The sequence below is a fragment of the Aedes aegypti genome, chromosome 2 (assembly GCF_002204515.2).
Source record: "Aedes aegypti strain LVP_AGWG chromosome 2, AaegL5.0 Primary Assembly, whole genome shotgun sequence".
In the NCBI taxonomy this organism is placed as follows: Eukaryota; Metazoa; Arthropoda; class Insecta; order Diptera; family Culicidae; genus Aedes; species Aedes aegypti.
The window spans coordinates 347435479-347458154 of NC_035108.1; the positions used below are offsets into that span (position 1 = coordinate 347435479).

The following is a 22676-nucleotide window of genomic DNA, read 5'->3' on the forward strand; positions in this document are numbered from 1 at the left end:
TCAAAGTGCGAGTTCATCTTCACAAGCTTGTTTTTAACTCCAGCTTCAAAACGCACGCCGCCACGTTTACATCCATTCATTATACCTAGTAATGCAATCAAAAAAGAAAATTTTATAAATTCTTGAGATTACTTGTAGAACTAATAAAATGCTACCCAGAGTTCTTCGTAAGCTCAAGTTATTTTTCGCATTTACTTTAAACAAGTCTTCGGTTTTTACCTTCGTTTGATCGTTTGCAGAGGTTTTCGAATTTATCTTCTTATAAATTGATGGCTTCCCATGCCGGTTTGAGAGCCGAATATCGCTGGATTCTATATAATTTAAAAATATCTAGTATTCATATTATATTAAATATTACGAATAAATACTATCCTACCAGATTTTGTCGATTTTTCTGCCAGGAAATCAGATACAGCAGCATCAGATGATGTCTTATTCTCTTGTTTTAGAATACGTGCCAAATTTTCTCCCCGACATGTAGTAGTGCAAAAATGCTTTCTACCACCATGAATCTCAGCCAGACATAAACTACACATTCGGACGATCTTTTTATCTACTGCTGCACCTGATTTTGGACGGCCTCGATTTTTTGTTCTAGCGAATTTTCCTGGCAAGTTTTTAGCCGTTGTTCTGCAAAATTGCAATCCATGGTTTTCCCTTTTTCCCCTTTCCTCTGGACAAACAAGCCCATAAGGCGCTTTAGCTTTTTGTAACACTGAAAACTTGTCAGCTGCCTTTCACGAAACTAGTTCTTAAAATCTTGGAATTGAGCTCCAATACCCATCGTGCAACGGCTCATTCTTCATGTTTAGTCATGAATAGGTCAACTTTAGACCGAAAATGGATATTTAACTAGAATGGCCACTTTGGGGACCTCCTATAGTTCCCTAAGGAACCTATCACTTTTGGGACCACCGGAATTTCCCGGAGGAATCTGTCATTGAAGACATCACAGCTTCCCTCAGGGATATCCGGTGGTCCCAAAATTGGCCACTGTAGTCAATTATCCATTTTAGGTCTACAATAGCCCTATTTAGCACGAGACATGAAAAATGAACTGTCGCACGATATGTATTGGAGTTCAATTTCAATTGTCCCTAATTATAGGTTCCCTCGGGGACATCCGGTGGTCCCGGAAGTAGTCACTGTAGTCAACTATCTATTTTGAGTCTACAGTTGCCCTATTTACGACAAGACTTGAAGAATGAGCCGTCGCATGATATGCTTTGGTGTCAAAATCGAAATGTCCCCTATGCAAGGTTCCCCCGGGGCACTGGGCGGCGCCATGAGTGGCCAAATCTGTACAAGACTCATTTTCAATTTATAATAAGGTATTTTATGATAAGCTAGGGAGAAAACAATATTGCGCGACATATTTTGAGTGAATAAATTGTTTGATCCCAATTCGGATCCACTACCGGCACCGATTCCGGGGAAATGGCCATATGTTGATTGTTTCTGGACCAATATTAATACTTGGCGCACCAATCACTTCAGAGTTAGATCTTCTATCTTCATGTGTAGTAAAATTTTGATTTTTTAGCCTAGACCTTTGCTAAAAACACGTCATAATTTTACTGCATAAGACATGCTTCCGGAAATCCGGATTATCACCGGTATCCGGTGGTCATAGTTTATCTCCGTGGATGCACCTCAAAACTAGATTAGTTGACCCGTCCATTACTTTTTAAAGAATTGAAATCGGTCAATTTTTGTCAAAGTTACAGCATTCCAAAGTTGGCCCAATTTGTGCCTGTCCCAGTTATTTTGACAACCCCCTGTATATGCATGCACCTTGTGCCGCAGCTCGCCCTATGGTATCAAGTAGTGTTTTGACATTCTAGATTCAATTGAACGTGATCAACAATTTTCCTGACATAAACAGGAGATGGTGTGCTGTTTCACATTTGTTTGAGCTGGAAATCCCATATTAACTTCAATTTAATAAAAGGACCGAATGAGCTGAAATTTTCAGGAAATCTTCCTTTATCCCTAAGGGATAATCCCGGGGGTGCCCTTGGAATTTAAAAAACTTTATTTTTCTCCCATACTGAGCTGGGCCAGTCTAATCTATAGTGTCCGGTGGCCAATATGCATGCCCATGTAAGCTACTAAAACTGTTTCAAATTTGCCGTCGAATGCTTTCAGATGCATCCTATTACATTTTTTTTTTTCAAGTTATGAGCTCTTGAATTTAGGAAAAATGTCGCCTATTTTATTCAATTTGCCTATCCTCTGTGCAGTACCATAGTGTTATTTATAGTGTTGAACAGGAAATGTTCTACATGGGATTTAAAGCCAAAGTACAAAGATGGTATGATAATAATTTTACACAGCCTAATAAAACCAATAAATTAGGGGGACGGACCTGGTGTAGTGGTTAGAACACACGCCTCTCACGCCGAGGACCTGGGATCGAATCCCATCCCCGAGATAGTCACTAAAATTTTTTCAGTGACGTCTTCCTTCGGAAGGGAAGTAAAGCCGTTGGTCCCGAGATGAACTAGCCCAGGGCTAAAAATCTCGTTAATAAAGATAGAAAAAAAAAACTATAAATTAAGCTATTAACTATTAAGCAACCTATAATTTAGCACTTTATTTGAAATCGGTGCAGATAAATACATAGTGGGACAGTTATGCGTATAAATTCAACAGTGGGACAAATTGACTTCGTATGCTTTTCAAAAAGTCAAGCTTGATTTTTTAAATTGTTCTCCAATAGAACTAAAACTAAACTAAAATAGACTATTTGGCTATAAGAAGTCAAAAACGACGAATAATAACATGGGACAATTATGCGTATAATGACAGTTAAATGCAACCTTAAGCACGGTTCATCAGAATGAGAAGCTTAAGCAAACATATTTCTGGGTCTCTAGCGCTTCAGATATAAATCCGTTCTAGCATTTTATATGGGCATTACTCCTATCTTCCCTACCATTTTATAACGCTTGAGTTCAATTGCACAGATCACAAAGGAATTCCAACTCGAACGTACCCCCACGCCAAACCATCAAAATATCGATCCATCTATCCAACCAACCAGCCGAATTGCTCCGAACAATTGCCGATTCGATAAGCTTACTATGAGCCCGGTTGCGTGTATTGGTGCAATAAATTTTTCGATGTTTTCGTCACATTCCCAAGAACTTTACCTCCCCCCACCCCAACTACGAAGGATTGGCGGAAACAGGAAATGGGGTGGATATTGTCTGTGACTCGGTGAGCTTTATCAGTGCATCTTTCCAGCTGTATCGTTATCATGCTTCCAATTGGTTGCGGTTACACGCACGGTCAGTTTGGAGCTGTGGTTGTGGTCATTTCGGAGATTTCAATGAGCGTTGTTGTGAGGAAACTTTGGATTTGGCTCAACCGACACGTACACAGGCAAACCCCATCCTCAATCAATATTTCAATGAATCACAGTAGAATGGAAACTAGCGAAAAACAAACAATGTCAGACCACAGGAACAACAATTTTGTCAGATGCCAAGAAATAAAATTGGAAATTGATTTCCATTCCCACAGCATGGCGTAAACAGAACACCTACACCTTGGCAACAAACACTGTAAGGGGGTTCCTATTTCTACTGCGAAATTCGTTCGACTTACTTCCTGCAATCTAGGCCACGTGTAGTAACACCTGTCAATTGTTTATCATTCAAAATTTTGCCCACCCTTCTGCTAAATTCCGTCCGTCTTCCTCGAAAGTCGAAAATCCATGGAAACTGTTGTAAAGCGCGTTACAAACAAACTTCTCCTAATAAGGATGGGGGGAGGGGCTCGGAAGGAAAGGGGTCAAAACTGGGCTGAATATTACACGGTTTATCATTCTCCGTTATTTTAAAAGATAAATTCGCTTCCATAAAAGCGGGATTAAAAATTGTCATTAAACGTAGCAATAGGACGTTTCTCCGGAATACGTGCTTCCTTCCAAGGGAGAAATAGTTAATGTTGATAATTGCATCGAAATGAGTAATCAGTTCGATAATTTAGACAAATTTTCCAAAGCCCAAATTGAAGCAGCATCTAGCCTTGGCCCTTTGATTCAAGTGAGGAAACAAAGAGTGCCGCCTATCGTAGTTATTTGTTTCGAACTTGGAGAATTTAAGCCGGAGATCTTGTATTTGATTAGAGGAATCAAGGTTTCCTTCCAAATACTTAAATAAAGGAGACTGTCGCGTTTTGTCGGAAACTCTTAACTTCTTCTCAAACACCAGAGAAGAAACAGAGAAGAAGCACATATTTTTAACATATGACGAAAAAACTGAACGTTTGTCTTGAAAGGTCTTTCAAGTGACTATAAGTCACCTGGAGAGATCAAAAATTAAATAAATGATTTATTTGGATTTTTCCAGTCCATGAAAAAGAGAACTCAATCTGGCATTCGTCAAAAAGAACTTTTCTCGAGAAACTTATTAAGTTCACTTTAACAAAAGTGAAGGAACCTTCAAAACGACCTTATTCAAAATTCCGGAGTAACTGCATCTTTTTTTGTCATCTTCCTAGAGGTATTATATTCTACAATAGAATAAGTAGATAAACCATTTAGCATTTAAAGGTTCGAAGGCATTTTTTTACAATAACGGTGAATAAAGCACCATTGTACCCGATTTCCCGCTTTTTTCCCCGCAGTGTTCAGCCACCTCTTGGTCGCATTTGAAGGGAAGAAAAAGACCATCAGGAGGAAATCGATTGTATCATTCGAAGCACACAAACAGGAGCGCATACTTACACCGTCAGTCTTTGTTCGGATATCCTTACCGGCCGCAGCTAAAAGTGCCCGTAAAATAGCGGTTGCAGTGCCGGTTTGTCTACTAGCTACCAAATGAACAGCCGTTTGTTGCCGTGACTGGAATGCGGGGGGAAGAACAACGAGATAATTAGATTAATTGGCGTGTAATTAGAAGGATGAACTAAAAAAAAAATTGCGGGTTAATCTTTCACTTAGCTTACAAATCGAAGGAAACCGAATCCTGCCTGGGTTGGGTTATAGGAAACTTGCAACTTTTACCGTTCTGGTTCTGAGAATAACTTACCCCTGGTCCTACCAGACCGTCCGGCAACAGTTCACCTACGAACTGCTCATCTTCCAGTACCAGTCTCTGAAAGATTTTGAAGAAGGCATCCTCCTTCGCTAGCTGCAGCTGCTGTTCTTCTTCGACAGCATTGAGAATCGCTTTCTGGAAGGATAAAGTTTGGAGTGTGGGAATGGTCGATTGAGAGGATTTGTTTCTTCAATGGCTGTCCATGCAAACCGATCGTGTTGATGCACGCGTAGTTTTATGGGATTTATAACCTACAACCATCTTTCACGCCAGCTTTTTGTGAGCTTGGAGATTATGCATATCGTGTGGGATTGAAATCCGTAACCTAAGAAGTGAATCTGAATCCGTCAACTTCAAGCCAAACGCCCACTTTTTGTATAAAGTGTACGAATTTTGAGGCTGCACGATCCCCCACTGTATGTCAAACTTACACAACTGCTGCCAAAAACACATGGGCATCCGAATAAAAGCGTACTTTTAAGCTGTTTCTTGCAAACATACAGTTATCCCGCTATTTTTTTATTTATTTATATAAAAACTTCAAAAGCCTGGCCTATTGTATGTTGGTGTGGGACTCACGTTAGGCGTGCTTAACCACTTAAAGCTTTCCCTACTGCTGCTGTGCCTCGGTGTTCCCCGGAGCTACATCTGGCAACTTCATCGGGGGAGGGCTGTGCTCGCTTATGCACTTTGTTAGTCTCAGCCTCAAACTGTTCTGTTAGCTCGCTGTTGAAGCTAAATGTCATCAAAAACGCTGCACTCTACGACTTTTCTACGGTGTCTCTGCAACTACTCGTTTTGCCCAATTAGGGATGGTAAACAAATTATGTCACGCTGAATTTCAACTTTTTTGACCCCCTCCCCCTCCTTTGTCACGTTTTTTGTATGAGTCCTCCAAAATTTTTGTAAGGCTTGTCACGCTTGGCTTGACCCCCTCCCCCCCCCCCCTCGGAGCGTGACGTAATTTGTGCATGACCCCTTAGTGGTAAAGACGGCGCCGGGGCTTTGGACAGCTTTCTGTGTGACGACGCATACTTCCCTTGGGCTGGCCTCGCGCCAGAGCCCTGTTTAACTTCTACTGGGCGCTCATGTGCACTTCGTTGCTCTACGACGACACTTTCTCCGCTGCTGCTGGTTGGATGGCGAGGTTGGTTCAACGATAACGGTTGGACGATGACTTCCGGTTCACTGGCGCCCCGACGACCCTTAACTGGTTTTTTACGATCGAGGCTACTCGGACTAATCCCGGACGGTGGAGCTAGCCTGCTCCGGCTACGCGCTTCTTCGTGCTTCGATACTGGCCGGTGGAGTGTCGAAGTCGGTCCAGCGATTCCGGTTGGAGGATGGCTTCCGGTGATACACAACGTATTACTCAGAGTAGTCCCAGGCGGTAGATCTATCCTACTACGGCGAGGATTTCCACGGCAGCGGAGGATCTCCCGAACCGATGCTACCTGGGCAGATGCCGCGGTCGGTCCTGCGATTCCGGTGGTGGGAAGCTTCCGATTCACCGGCGCCCCGACGATCATTTGCCGGTGCAACTACGCGTTCAACTCAACTAGTCCCCAGCAGTGGACTTAGTTTACTCCAAAGTTGGCCGGGCAGATGCCAAGGTTGGTACTGAGATTCCGGTGGAGGGAAACTTCCGGTTAACAGGTACCCTTACGATAATTTGCCGATAGTGTTTTGCTAATTACTCAGCTAGACTCCGACGGTGGACTCCGGCCTACTCCGATTCGACGTTGGTCGGCCAAATGCCAGGGTCGCTTCTGCAATAGCGGTTGGAGGATTGCAGGCACCCCGACGAATTATTATCGATACCACGCTACGCCTGCTCTACTCGGTCTAGTCCCCGACTAGGATCTAGCCTACTCCGATCGCGACCCGGAGCTATCTGGTCTTCACGTCATCTTGTTCAGATCGAATATAACATCCTCCGGTGTCTCCTCGATATTTGAACAGGCCGGATAATGTGAAGACTTTGCGTGTCCAAATCTGTGCAGATATTTTTGAAAGTATCCATGGCCTGGCAGAAAACTGGGTCAGGAAGAAGTTAATTTATCCATGTTTTCTGGTGGTCCACACCTACACGTTAGATATGAGCCTGTAGGTCCACCTTCCTTTTTCCGAGTTATTCCACTCCTACTGCCACTTGGCCATTGCATCCAACCTAATGGTATACCTCACATTCCTAGTGTCTCTTTGCTGGCAGCATGAGAAGTCCTCAGTCAGAGTGATGCAGATTGGGATCATTCCGGCGATAACGCACTCGCCAGCCGTATAGCCATGAGCCGGAACGTACCTGCCAGCTTATCTTGATTGTGTTTGGTTGTCAACACTGCAGCCCAGGCTTGGACTCCATATATCAGTATGGACGATGATATGGTCGCCAGAAGATGCTTCGTACTGCTTCTCGGTCCTCCAATGTTGGGCATGATCGCAGGCATAGTCTACGTGGCTGTTGAAGTTTAGCCTGTCATCGACCATTACTCCAAGGTGCTTTAGGGAGCGTTTCGATGGAATTGCGTGTCCTCCAGCTACTGAATCGCTTTGCAACCGCTTTATTGCTTATTATTCTCCAATTTATGCTGTGTATGGTTCCCTGTGGAACTCCCGCCGTTACTTTCGTTGACATCCGTTCCTGGTTTGTGTCGTAGATAAGTACCCGGTTTTGAAAGTAGCTTTGCAGAACTTTACGCAGATTTTCGGGAACCCGCATTCAGTGTAGGACTACGGCGATAGCCTCCCAACTGGCACTGTTGAACGCGTTCTTAATGTTTATTTAGCACTGCACAGTATCGATTGCCCCTCCTCTTCTGCTTGGACGCTTTCTCCGCGCACGCGATGACTGTCCGAATAGCATCAGCATAGCAACTGCCTTTTCGACAATCCGTTCTCGCCTTCCTTATAAATCGTTAGCCTGCCGAGGATAACCTTCTTCAGAAGTTCAGAAGTATCCAGCAAGCATATATAGAATCCCTAGCCCATCTGGTCCAGGAGCTTTGTTCAGCTTCAATCCTTTTGCAACTGTTATCAGCTCGGCGTTAGACACTTGGATACTGGCATTTTCTTTATCTACGTCAGCGTACGGTGTTGACGGCCACTCGGTGGGAGCATGCGTAGGAATGAAACCGTCTACAGGGTGTCCGCAAATTATCCGTACAAACTTTGAAGACATGGCTCTACTCAATCAAGCATAATAAATTAAATATTCTTGCATAGTTTTAAACATTGACTTATTATATTCTTAAGCAGTAAGTTTGACACATTTCCGATTTCAAATAATTGCACAACCAAAATGTATTGAGGTGTCTTAAAAGGAGCTGTTTTCCGAGCTTTATGACGGAAGAGAAATGTCCATACAACTCACTGGATTTGAACCGTACAATTTTCTATTTGCAGTTTAACTTGAAGCCACTAACCTGTAGATTACTTCAAATAATGATAGGACATTTGGATTCATCTCTTTTAGGTTTTAGGGATAACACATCTCCAGTATGACTAGCGGCCCTCAGGAAATACGTCTCACGTCGTCTTCTGTTGTGATCTCGTCCAGTTCTCTGCATTCGATCACTGCCTCCTGGGATGGTGCCTCGTTATCCAGCGACTTCGCGACGAGCTCCCGGCAGGCCGAACTCTTGATCGACGGATCTTTTTTGAGCTCAAAGAGTATGTCACCTTTCTGGATGCGCTTGGTTCTCAATACGTTTTCACCCAGCTCCTTCAGCTCTGGATCCTTCCTCATTCTCCTATCTTCCTATCTCACTTGCCTCAATGACAAGAGCATCGCTCTTGAACCTCTCACGAGGTGACCGCCGCTTTTTTTTCTTTGGTTTCTTTCCTCTCCTTTTGTGCTGTATTCTTCTCCTTTTGGACTTCCTTTTGGAATCTTCCTGTTCTCCTGTTATATTCCTTGTTCTTTTTTTCCGAGCGGGTGTTCGGATTGCTCCTAGGCGTCTCCTGTGAAACAGCTGTTGCATCCACTAAAATTAATGCTTTTTCCGCTATTATCCGCAATTCCTTCTATCCGCGTTCTGCGGCAGTGACGGCGGACTTGATGCTCGTGACCAGATGCTTGACCCTTAGGTGGACTTTTTTAGAGTTCATTGACCTTCCTCTTTACTTCCGACAACACTGACTTTTCATGCTGTCGGTCGTCTTGAACAGTGCTACTCCCCGACTTTGATGTGAACACTTGACTCAGAAAACCTGCATCCTGCTGGTTTCCTGTTGACTCACTCGGTGTGCTGTATCTGCTTGTGCTGGCTCCTACCGTCTGTGGAATCACTGGCGATCCCTGCATCTTTCCTTCATTCTCCTTGCGAACACTATCGCGACTTCGTTTCCTCCACAAGTTTCTCCATCCAAATCGATTATTATTTTGCTCCATTCGATTCCCTTCGGGCCGCTATCTCTACTGGTTGTATATTGTCGCCTCTCGTGATCCCATGGTTGTCTATGCAAGCAGGGAGGCCATGCTAGGGTTGACACAATCTTTCATGGGGGTTGTGTTCAGAGCCAGATCGGCGTTAGTCAGGAATTTTACATCTGAGCCTACCGCTAACCGAGGTTGGTGACGAGTTTTGGACGTACATTAAGGCCTGCCAAGGTTTTATCAGGACGGAGACAGTTTCCTCATAGTCTTATTCGCCGTTTCAAGTTGGTGTCACCCTTCTTTACCCAGGGATCAGTAGACTACGCTGCCAGCCCACGACTGTTAGTCGACGTATCCAATCCGAAATCCGTGTCTTGTCCGTTATTCTGCGCTGTGACCAGTAGACCATAATCTGGATTTCACTGGCATTCATCCTGATGTGCCGGTTGGCACTCCAGAGGGCTAAGGCACTTTGAAAGGTACCAGGATGTTTGTTCAGGGCTATGGGCTATGTGCAGTATGTGTTTTTTTGTAGAGATTCAACAGATCCCACTGCTGAACCCGCACCACATCCTAAGTAGACCATGCTTGAGCCCCTGGTCAGATGGACCACACGCTCGGCCACCTCCCGAAGGATGTACTAAAGGTGGTATTCCAAACGGCTGTATGTACGAGTTTCTCTTGGAAAGGGTAAGAATCCCAAGCTCTCACCTGACAACCCCTCACTCTAGCTGATGTCAGAAGGACAACAGTGCCCAATAATTCTTCTAAACAATTGCAAATCACATCAAAACATCTCTCAAAAAATGTAACAGCTAAAACAGCGTGTTTGTGTTGAACAAGTTGTACAGAGAAATCCCTAGAGGAACTTCTGGGAGAAATACTGGAGGAATCTCTGGTTAAACCTTTTTAAACATAACATAGGATAACTCTTGGAGGAACCATAAAATGAGTTTTCTGGAGTAATCTCTGGAGAAAATCCCGAAGAAGTAGACGGAAAAATCTCAGAAGGATTAGCTGGGTAAATTGCTGAGGAAATCCTTGGATACATCTTTGAAGAAATCCCTGGCGAAAATTCCTGGAGTTTCCTTGGAAAAAAAATGTGGAAAAATTACTGTAGAGATATTGCTGGAGAAATCTCTGTCTATATTTTTCTGGAAAAATCCCTGGAATAATCCTTGGACAAATTACTAAATTTATGGAGAATTACCTGGAAAAGTCTGGAGGTATCACCGATGAAGTCTCTAGAACAAATCTCTAGTGAAATGTCTGGAGTAATGAAATAGAGCTTTATCGCAACTGGTGTAGAAAATACGGTTGTGATTGAAAGTTCTTCCCAAGGAAATCTCTAAAGACATTTTTTGGAGAAATTTCTTGCAAAATTATTTGAAGAACCTCTGGAGAAATAGATACTATATAGATTTGGAGAAAATTATGATTAATAAAACGACCTACTGGGTGGCAATACAACGTAGGCCGGGTCAACGAGTTGAAAATTAAATCCCGGGAGGTTTTGTTATGTGAAAGTCCTCAATAAATTTATGAAAAGCCATTGGAATGAATCTGAAAGTGTTCCTGAAAAAATCCTTGCAGGATTTATTCCTTCTTAAAGCATTAAGAAAAAAATACACATTATGTATTAAGGGTCAGAAATGACCCATGCCTTGGAAACGCTATCAAAAAAAAATTGAAACGATATTCGTTCTTTTAGCTTTATATGAAAGATAGGGATTCCAAGAATACAACTCTGGACAGTTTTTGTAGGCATGGCCATTCTGAGCTCAATGGCACAAGGACAGCTGTTTCACAAGGAAATGGTACATATCACAATCAGTAGTTTAAACGTATGTGTGGTACAACGTTTCGGTTCTAGTAGTATATGGTGTGAATATTTTCAAACCGTCATATAGTTCCATAATGCGAAAGCACAAAATTCATGATTTTTCATCCAGATTTAAATAGACCGATGCCAAAAATCAAACATAAAATTCTCCTTGTTGCTAGCGTTACGTCCCAACCGAGATAGAGTGTACTTCTAAGCTTATTGTCCTTATGAGAACTTTTACATTTATTGACTGAGATTTCCCTTTGCTGATTGACCATTTCTGCATGGTTTGTGGCAGGTACGAAGATACTCCATGCTCTGGTAAGTCGGAAACATTTTCAATCCAAAAAGATTCTCGACGAAAAAAAAATTTAAGGAATCGGTATCATTCAAGTAATAATTCATGTCTTTTTTATCTATTAGTAAAACGACATTTTATTGCTGACGAATTTTATTTTTTGACAGCAATTAAATGACCAGTTCAAATGGGGCTCCAGATATTCCATCAGGAAAACTTCCAGGGATTCCTTCAAATATTCCTCCCGAAATATCTCCATAGACTCTTCAAGAGATGTCACTAGGAATTTCTTTTTTAGATTTCTCTAAGGATTTTACCAGAAATCCTCCAAAATAATCTCTCCCGTAATCTTTATAGGGATTTCTCAAAGGATTCAACCAGGGCATTTTCCAGGGATTTTGCCATGAGACAATTTAGACCATTTCTGATAGGGCTCCAGGATTACCTTCAGCAGTTCCTCCAGGAATTTTTCCAAGGATAATTCCAGGATTTTTTGCAGGGATATTTGCACAGGGATTCCTTTATTTAAAGATTTTGCAAGTAGTTCCTGCAGGAATGTCTCGAGTAATTCCTGTATTGATCCCTTCAGTAAAATCTTCACAGGTATTCTTCCAGGAATTTCTCCAAGGATTCCTCTATGATTTGTTTTAGGAGTACTCGGAGATTTTTGAAGCGATTTATCCTTGTATTCCTTCTCTAGGAAATCTTTCAAAGACTTGTCCAAGGATTCCTCTAGGAAGATCTCTACAAAGATATCTTGAAGGCATTCTTTAGGTATTGTTCCAGGAGTTACACTAGAATAATCTCTTCAAGCATTACAGAAGATGTTGCTTGCTCCATGACATACTCCAACGATCTCTCCAGATAATCATACAGGGATTCCCCTGGAATTTCTCGAGAGATTCGTTCCTCCTGGAGGTCTTCTTGAGATTCTCGCATGAATTCCTGCAGGAATTTTATAAGAAACTATCTTAACAATTTCTCCAGAAATTACACTAGGAAAATGCATAGTAAAATAAAGTATAATCTCTGCATCAATTTCTTTTGTAAAATCTCTTCTTGGATCCGAAGATTTCACCTGATGTTTCCACAATAAAAATAAATGGATTTCTGTAAGGGATGGTACACAAATTATGTCACGCTAAATTTCAAATTTTCAACTATAATCAACTATGACGACAATCGGCAATATAACCACAACCGAGACTCGTACTTATATGTATAACTTTTATAATGTATTTTATAAAGTATAGAATTTTATAAATATTATAAATAGAATCACTTCTCAACTTTTATCTATGAAAATTTGCTTCTTCTTGAAAATCTGTGGATTTTTCTTATATATTCAATCAAAAGGTTCTACAAATGCGTAAGCTAACAGGAATGCGCGCAATGAAATAATTGCAAGATTGATTTGCAACTATCATAGGAAAACCTATAGGTATTATGTATTTACAAAAGCTGATGAAAAAAACACAATTGGTTTCATAAAAAAAACATTTGACTCAAAATATTTATGTTTATTCAATTGCTGCCGAACAACAGAAAATTTCGTCGACAAAACACCTCGTAACCGAAAACAAAATGACTGAAAACACGTATGTTTCAAACCGCATGTTCCTCTAAATGTATATCCAATGCTCAAAGAAAATGTTTATTTGTCTTTTTGATTTATCCGTCACTGCAAAACATTGTAATTTTGATCAACAGGTTGATCAATAACACAAGTAAAAGTTGCAAGTTTACGCTCGACAATCACTAACTAGTACAAACATTGTTATTTACATCATCTATCACTTTCAGAATTATGTTTTTCATGTTCTTCTTGGCTCGTAACTTTTCCATTTCTGTCAGCTATTCTTCCAACGTGCACTCCGCAATTCAAACCACTTTTAAATACAAACGTCCAAGAATCACTCACAAAGCGTCTTGTTGCTGAGCTCCAACTATTTTGTAATCACCAGACAGGCAGAAACGTTTCTGAAGAGCCCCAAAACTCCACCGAAAAAAAAAACAGGAGAAATTATCGCCTGACCCAATGCTCTCCATTTTCAATAATCGCACGACGTTCTATCCATTTTTTGGGTGACTATAGGGTGGATCCAAAAATATGGAAATGGTTTTTCCTAATCAGGTTTACAAGTATATTATCATATCGTACTCTGGGAAACCTAAGGCAAGCTTCCGAATATTCTGATTTGGTTATCAATGAACGGAATTGCAACAGTGATAAATCTTCAAATTGCATGACCCTTTTTTTTCGCCTGGTTACATGCGGCGTTCAGTTTCATGTTCGACAGACATTTATTGACTTACTGAGTGGCTCGCGAGTGGCAACGGCACAACAATAACAACGGCGAAGATAACTCCCGGTGGATGCACACAAATTCACTGTTTACAGCAATATCCAATGAAAATTGCACTAGATGAGAGATTTTTCCAAATTTAGTTGCAAAATACTCAAACTTTTCTAATTTTCCCCCGGTCTGCTGGAGCTTTCCGGTGTACGCTCATTAACACGATCCGTTGGCAACTGAACGCAAAACGCGCCTTTTCTTACCCAGGTTTCGGCTTGGTGCAGATCAAACAGTTTGGAAAATAGTTCCATGGCGTCCTGGAAATTACTGTAAGCCAACCGGAGTTTTCGTGCCGCACAAAACCGGCCGATTAGTGCATACCAAGCCGACAAAGACGACGACCGGGGAGGAAAGTTTTTCACTCATTCCAACGGCTAAGGAGTGTATCGAAAAGTGGTCGCAAACATTTACCTATTCAAACATTTATTGCAATAAATAACTGGATGTTTCCCAATTGCCGACAGACCAGCATTTTTTATAATTTCGTGCAATATAAAAAAATGAACCTCCAGAAGATCCAAAATTTCATTAAGTGTAAGTCGAGTCTACAATACGACGCTGAAGATGGCCTTACTGTTGAGGTCGAAATAAGCGTATCTGTCAAAGGATACAAACTCGAGTGGATTTAAATGGTACAGTACTAAATTAGATTTTTCATTTATTATAGGTATTCCACTAAACAGCTAAAAGATTTGTTTAGTAAGATTTTGATTATAATTTTAGTTTCTTCAAAACTTGATGACAAAATGAAAATTTACCTAAAACAATGGTTGAAAGTCACCATTTAAGCTCTGAGTTATACCATTTTGAATGTTTGCAACTACTTTTCGATACACTCCTAATTGCAGCCAACTACAGTAGAACGCAAATATTGAAGAAAAGCTCTCTGCCTCTACAGTTGTCTGTGATTGATCCATCATCAGCGTGCTTTCCACCATTACCACCACCGCCGGGATTAAGAGGGGCAGCACGGAAGAGGAAAACTTTTTGACTGCAAACAAATCAAATTGAAGTGCCATTATTTGCTGCAATTCTCCAGACAGTTTTCCACGAGCGCAATCCGGCACTAGGAAGCGAACCTATACGAGTGTGTGAGCAATTCAAATCAAACTCGAAGTCGCTTTCACTGGGTGTAAGGTGTGCTATTTTTACACGTCAAAAGAAAAGGTTTCTACCATGTGGATTACGGAAAACTATTAGAATTATTTTGGACAACTAGAACAGCTGTATCAGGCAGTTGCTGATTGGGGGACGGATATCGCCATCATATCGGACCCATACCGAGTACCCGCCGGCAACGGCAACTGGGTCGTGGATGGATCCGGAAAAATGGCGGCGATATGGTCGACCGAGCGGTTCACGCAGATGCTGGGCTGTATGACGACCGTGCTGACAGGGCGAAGGCCAGTTGTAATAGCGGGTGACTTCAATGCCTGGGCCGTGGAATGGGGAAGCCGTATCACGAACCAGCGAGGTCAAATCCTGCTAGAGGCACTGGCCGTGCTAGATGTCGATTTGGCTAATGTTGGTACCAAAAGTACCTTTAGCCGAAACGGAGCGGAGTCGATTATCGACGTTACTTTTTGTAGTCCTGGCCTAACGAGTAGTTCGAACTGGAGGGTAGACAATGCCTACACTCACAGCGATCACCTGGCGGTTCGCTACATTATCGACTACAACAACAGCAGGCAGCGGATTGAGGAAGCGGCTAGGTCAAGGCCAAGCCCTCGTAGGTAGAAGACATCGTACTTCAATGACGAAGTTCTTAGAGAGGCGCTCCGCCGTGAGCGTAACCTACTCGGCCTAAGCGGGGACGAACTGGTAGCGGTTCTTTCGCGTGCATACGATGGGACCATGCCTAGGAAAGTCCTGATGGACTCAAGCAATTGCGAACCTGCGCCGTGCCTGCCTACGGGCCAGAAGGCGGATGCAGCGAGCACGTACCGAGCAGGAGCGTGAAGAACGACGGGCGGTATTCACCGCTGCCATAGTCGCGCTGAAGTCCGAGATAAGGGCAAGCAAAAAGGCCTGCTTTGAGGAACTCTGTCAGAGTGCCAACGCGAAAACGTGGAGTGATGCCTACAGGATCGTTATGGCGAAGACAAGAGGTGCAACGGCTCCTACAGAGCAATCTCCAGAGATGCTGGAGGGGATCATCGAGGGGCTCTTTCCGCGCCACAAACCTAGCCCATGGCCTCCTCTCGTAGGACAGCCAGGGATTGGGGCTGGCGATGAGGATAGGGTAACCGATGAGGAACTTGTAGGGATTGCAAAATCCCTCAGCATGGGACGGAGTTCCAAACCTGGCCCTCAAAGTCGCAATCTTGCACGGATAAAAATCTGATTCCCACACCATGATTTACAAGTCATGACATTCGAAAATTGGTTAGGTCGTGATATCAAGACGACAAATCATGGTTTCTGGAATCATAATCATGATTCTTCATAAACGTAACATCCAGAGCGACAACACAAAGCGGTGCACTTTGCTTCAAGTAATTCGCATCGATCACCCATCATTCATCACGATAGATTGGTACTGTGGTAAAGTATGTGGCTTTCAATCTAAAGGTTCTTGGTTCGAATCTTGTTTTAGCAATATTTGTTTTTTTTTTTGTTTTCATTTCATCGGGTTGACTGACAAAATTATAAATAGATCCGAAACGAATGCGCAAATCATGATTTTCGAGCATACGATGCATGATTTCGAGCACTCAGCTGTCGCGTTGTGACAATCTGACTCATGATATCGTGAGTCCAAATCATGGTGTATTTTTATACGATGAAAACAAACTGGAATCATGATATCCGGGTGCATAATCATGATTTTGGATTCTGATTTCTACCCGTGTGGAGGCTCCCAGGATGTTCAGATCTCCTATGTAGATACCCAGACAACCAAAATGTACGTATAACGCAATCACCTGGAGGCTTTGTATATGCAAAATTACACTCATAAGATGTCGCGAAAAGGCCTTCTACATACAAAAGTGGAGGCGATATGCGTGCATATTTTATGTGATGAATAATAACATGCAATGCGAGTGAATAAAAGTTCTACCGAACTAATCTGTGATTTTTTGCGACTTAACTTATGATAACAAATGTTGATTTGACAGCTGCTACGGATTGATTCGACTTACTTTGTACGAGTGTACGGGACGAAACAAAATGTACAAACTAACTCAGAAAAGAAGTGTTTTATGCGAGGAAACTCATCAATCTGACGAATTTGTCTACGGTGTTTTGCGGGTTTGATGTAATTAGTATTAATAAACGAGTTGTAATGTGAACTTTCATGTGATTTCTGGTTGTCTGGGTATGCCTGAACGAGGGAGTATTTCCAGATGTGTGAAAGAGGCAGAGCCTGGTACTATTGCCAAAGGCGGGAAAACCACCCGGTGACCCGTCGGCGTATAGACCAATATGCTTGATTGACACGGCGGGGAAGGTGCTCGAGAAGATCATCCTCAACAGACTGTTGAGGTACACTGAGGGTGTAAATGGTCTCTCAAGCAACCAGTTCGGCTTCCGGAAACGGAGGTCCACCGTAGACGCTATTCTGACGGTTAAGAAAACCGCTGAGATAGCACTCCAGCGTAAGAGGAGGGGTATTCGCTACTGCGCAGTAGTGACTCTGGATGTAAGGAACGCATTTAATAGCGCCAGTTGGGTGGCTATTGCTGATGCGCTCCTGCGTCTGGGGATACCCGAATACCTGTACAAGATTCTCGGAAGTTACTTTCAGAATCGGGTATTAGTCTATTACACAGAGGTGGGAAGGAAGTGCTTTCACATAACCTCAGGAGTCCCGCAAGGTTCCATCCTGGGCCCGGTGTTATGGAATGTCATGTACGACGAGGTGTTGAGATTAAAATTCCCGGTGGGTGTGGTCATCGTTGGCTTTGCCGACGATATTACGCTGGAGGTCTGCGGTGAATCGATCGAAGAAGTGGAATTGACTGCAGCCTACTCGATTGCAATTGTGGAGGAGTGGATGAGCTCCCGGAAACTGGAATTGGCTCACCACAACACTGAGGCAGTTGTTGTCAACAACTGAAAGTCGGTGCAGCAAACGGTGATCAGTGTAGGCGACTGCACGATCACTTCGAAGCGCTCCGTCAAACACTTGGGGGTGATGATCGACGTTACCTTCGGTAGCCACGTTGATTATGCCTGCAAGAGAGCCTCCACAGCTATTGTGGCACTGTCCCGGATGATGTCCAATAGCTCTGTGGTGTACGCCAGTAAGCGTAAGCTGCTGGCCAGTGTCGCCTCGTCCATACTGAGGTATAGTGGCCCGGCTTGGGGCACAGCTTTAAATACCGATAGCTACCGTAGCAAGCTCGAGAGTACTTATAGGCTAATGTGCCTGAGGGTTGCGAGCGCGTACCGTACCGTGTCACACGATGCACTCTGCGTCATCACCGGTATGGTGCCTATTGGTATCTTTATCATGGAAGACGAAAGGCGCGGCACAAGAGGCATACGAAGGACTGCCAGACAGGCCTCTATGGTCAAATGGCAGCGTGCGTGGGACAGTTCCACCAAGGGAGTGTGGACTCACAGGTTGATTCCAAGGTTTGATATCTGGGTCAATAGGCGCCATGGGGAAGTAACATTCCACCTGACACAGGTCCTCTCGGGCCATGGTTGCTTTAGACAGTATCTACACCGTTTCGGTCATGCGGGTTCTCCCGAATGTTCAGTTTGTGCAGGTTTAGAGGAAACGGCGGAACACGTTTTGTTCGTGTGCCCGCGTTTCTGCACAATGCGTGACCGCATGTTTGCCACATGCGGTCGGAACACGACTCCGGACAATTTGGTTCATAGGATGTGTGAAGACGAGTTTGGCTGGAATGCCGTTTTATCGGCTATCACCCACATCGTCTCGGAACTACATTACAACCCATTGCACTCTAGGCAGTTTGGCACTTTGCCTGACCTACATGCTGGGTTATGAAAAGTCATCAAAATGCCTCCCGAGTAGGAACGGTTCATGTCACATGTATAAAGTTCTTTGTTAAACCAAAACATCTGTTAAGCAAATCACCTGTTCGATAGCGATTGGCTATGTGCATTTTTAAACGTTTGTCCAAGCTCCTCCCATTCGTGCAGATTTGAAATTTATGTGTAGAGTTTATGTTTCAATGTATCAAAAAGAAATGATTGAATGAAGAATGATTTCAACGTTCAACTAGAGCGGTACACGTGCTATATACAGTGAACTCTCTCTTACTCGATATTCTGTATCGCGATATCGAGTTAGAGAACCATAGTAAAAGTTGGTTTCCATGGCTACCTCGATGGTCCCTTGGATCGCAATTCCACTGGTTTTGTGTTCTATAACTCGATGGTCTCTTCAATATTGAGTTATGGAGAGTTGACTGTATTTCAATATGCTTGACTGTTATTGTTCATGTTTTGTTCTCAATTTTCTCTCGTGTCGATATGATCATTATCAAAGGTAACTAGACCGATTTTTTGAAATTTAAACCAATTAAGGCCCAAGTAAAAAAAAATAACAAATCAAATAGAACGCGCAGCTTTTCAAAAATTAAACTCCGATCTTTAGCAATCAAAAAGTATTTGTCACAAAACCTGTGTTCCAGAAATATGGTTTTATCGCATCCTAACTACTTTTATTTAGATTACGACCGATTTACCTTTACGAAACAGTTGTAGGGGGAGATCCCCCAGTACCGGACAGCACCCAGACAAAATCGAAAAATTGGGAAATCGTGTTCCAATCAGGATGATATATCAGAAGAAAAGAAAGCTAGTATGGAGAGTAATGTTTGCGTAGCTCAACATATCCTTGAAATATTTATGTTTTTATAAAAAGTAAATATGTATGGAAATTTTTAAAATTTGGTCTGTCAAAATTCATATTTCTATTTTCAAATTTATTTTTGTAAGCTACAAAATTGGTAATGTTTATCATAAATGGGTAACAGGATCACATAAAACCAATAGTTTTTTAATATTAATTTAGTGGCTTAAGTGTCCGGTACTGGGGGATCTCCCCCTAATTCATATTCCCAATGATGAGAGTATCCTTCAAATTCGCATTTTTGTGTTCAAGATAATTCTTTCTATCTGAGGATAATTATCGGCCTTAGTAGTCATGAATAAAGGCGAAAACAAGTTTGACTTTACATACGACGGTTTCAGTTGTTTTATACAACCTTTATCAAGGATTCTAAAAAGATCGAAAAGTGTCTTATCAATTTTTAAATTTATCTTACTATAACTTAAAGACGCGTTTCGTTGTTAAAGAAGGGGTGGAGACCGTTAAAGAAGATGAGGACCGTATGCAGAACACCCTTATTAGTTTTATTGGTAACGTTTTGGTTTTTGGTAATACTCCAGAGGAGCATGATCGAGCTTTACAGAAGGTGATGGACACTTTTGAAAGCAAACATATTCTTCAAAATCATACCAAGTGTGTTTTCCGTGTCACCGAACTAGATTTTCTAGGACACCATCTATCAGGAAAAAGAGTGAGACCTACTGAAGAAAAAATAGTTGCTTTGAAATCTTTTCGGGCGCGTCAAACGGCAGAAAAACTGAGGAGTTTTCTGGGGTTCGTTACGTACGTTGGTAAATTTCTTCCGGATTAAGCAACTGTATGTGCATCGTTACGAGAGCTAACGCACAATGGAACCACGTTCAAGTGACTGCCATATCATAAGAAAGCATTCCAGTATCTAAAAGAAATGATTGCTGACATAAAAATGATACGGTTTTTCGACAATTCACTAAGTACCAAAGTGATTGCAGATGCATCGCCAGTATGATTAGGTGCTGCACTGATACAGTTTAGTGATACTGCAAACGATCTGGATCCACGTGTCATTTCTTATGCTAGTAAAAGTTTGAGCCCTGCAGAAAAACTCTATTTAATATTATATATTGGCTTTTCTCGGTGACAACACCGTGTTGCCACCGAGAAAAGCCAATATATAATATTAAATAGAAATTCACGGTGATCAATTCAACCAATAGAAAAACTCTATTGTCAAACAGAGAAGGAAGCGCTGGCGTTTCCACGACTTACCGTTTTCGAATTAAACTAAAAAGTCTCTCGGTTACTTACTTTTGTCTTTGAACAACGTGGAACTTTACGTGAAATGACTGCAATGTAATAATTCCCTCACAGGCAAAACTTCAAGTTATTTGTAGTTCGTCATCCAAGTTTTAGACAATTCGGACCACTAGAAGCTGATATACAGCACCCCAAACTTGGGCATTTTGTATGAAAAAACAGCATTTGGTTACTAACTTATGTCACTGACAGTAAGAAATGAATGTAATGTTTGGAATGATACTAATAAAGAAATTAAAAAAAAGAATCGAGTAAAGTTTATCAACGTGATGCACCACATCTAAAGAAAGTTCTTAGTTGTACATCTGTCAAAATCAAATTTCATCTTATATTTTTTTCTAGAGTACGACATCCAACCAAAAAACCCTCTTATTTGAAGGATTTTGGTATCCACGAAGTGTCTTCAGAGTGAATTATAATTCTATGAGAAAAACTAATATATATACGTTGATATGTTGAAATGTTAACCTTTGTACTTATAACTTATTATTGATAAGAGTGGAGGAGAAAAGAAGATAAACAAGAAAGGATAAACAAAGCTGTCCTTTACGACATGTGGAATACAACTATCGTATTATTGGAATATTAGTGGAACATTGTGGAATATAAATAATCTGGAGGTCAAGACTGCACAATCTGCATTATTTTCAACATCATTGTTTGCTTTCTTCCGTCTCCTTGTGGCAATTGAAGCCGCCCGTTGTATGTTAGTAGGGTAACTGGGGGTAAAATGCGCCCTCTAAGGAAGGAAGCGTTTTTAACTATGAAGAACATTATTATAAACCTTTTTTATTCATTATCTCATAGACAAACATGTTTTCTATCAAATAGTAAAAACATCTTTCCATTTTCTTTTTTCTGGAGTTAATAAATCAGTTTTTATAAAATGCTTGCTTATCTGCATTTTTATTTTTTGCGGGGTAAAACGCGCCACCTGATCTCGGCGTTAGTCGTTCGCGCGCACGCATGCGCAATCATGCTTGCAAATACATTGCATACATAAGGGCGTTTAATCAGATGTTATTGTTCGATTATAGTATACATGCTGATTCGAAAAATGTGCATTTGTAAGGTTCAAATTGGCACGTAACTACAGCTTGGCATTACGTTTGCTGGAATTTGAATTCAAACGGCTGTTTTGGTGTTATGAAATAGGTGTGGCCGTTTTGCCCCACGAGTTGATTAAAGTTTAAGTCCTTCAATACGCTTTTTAAGGATAGATTCAACACTTTTTGACGTAGAAGTACGTCTTTCTTCTCTATACAGGAGTGAAATTGGAATTTCAAAACCAAGAGCGTTACGCTGGCATGAAATATTTTAAACGCTTATAACTTCTCGCTGGTTTAACGAAATTTCTTGATTAGCACCTCAATCGAAAGATAAGACATCAAAGCTTCATGTCGTTTACTTACTGAATCCCACATGCCTGTCCAAATAGTTTAATAACTGTTTTAAAATAGAACGTTGATTTCAAGCAAATCTATAAATAGGGGTGGCTAGAGAAAATTTGACGTCATTTGCTTTTCACTCTCCGATTGGCTCGCATCTCAGCAGGCGACAGATCGGCTTGCTCTGACCGGGCCTGCTTCTCAGGCACAGACATCGATAGCGAAGGACCTCCCCGTTTGTCTTGCTTCGCTCAAATCAAACTGTCGAGCGAGCGAG

The 22676-nt window shown here is 41.9% G+C and overlaps 1 protein-coding gene across 8 annotated transcripts in view; it reads right to left on the reverse strand.

Annotated features, from left to right (window-relative positions):
- The window catches only part of LOC5575210 (serine/threonine-protein phosphatase 6 regulatory ankyrin repeat subunit B), a 275762-nt gene that overhangs the window by 128799 nt on the left and 124287 nt on the right, over positions 1–22676 (reverse strand). For 4 of the 8 annotated variants that reach the window (XM_021846207.1, XM_021846200.1, XM_021846199.1 and 1 more), the window contains exon 4: positions 4736–4852. In XM_021846207.1, coding sequence (XP_021701899.1) covers positions 4736–4852 — 117 coding nt within the window. Of the gene's footprint in view, positions 1–4735; positions 4853–5039; positions 5184–13331; positions 13434–13862; positions 14056–22676 lie in introns of those variants that run through there. The other 4 variants (XM_021846202.1, XM_021846201.1, XM_021846205.1 and 1 more) reach the window with 3 other exon arrangements.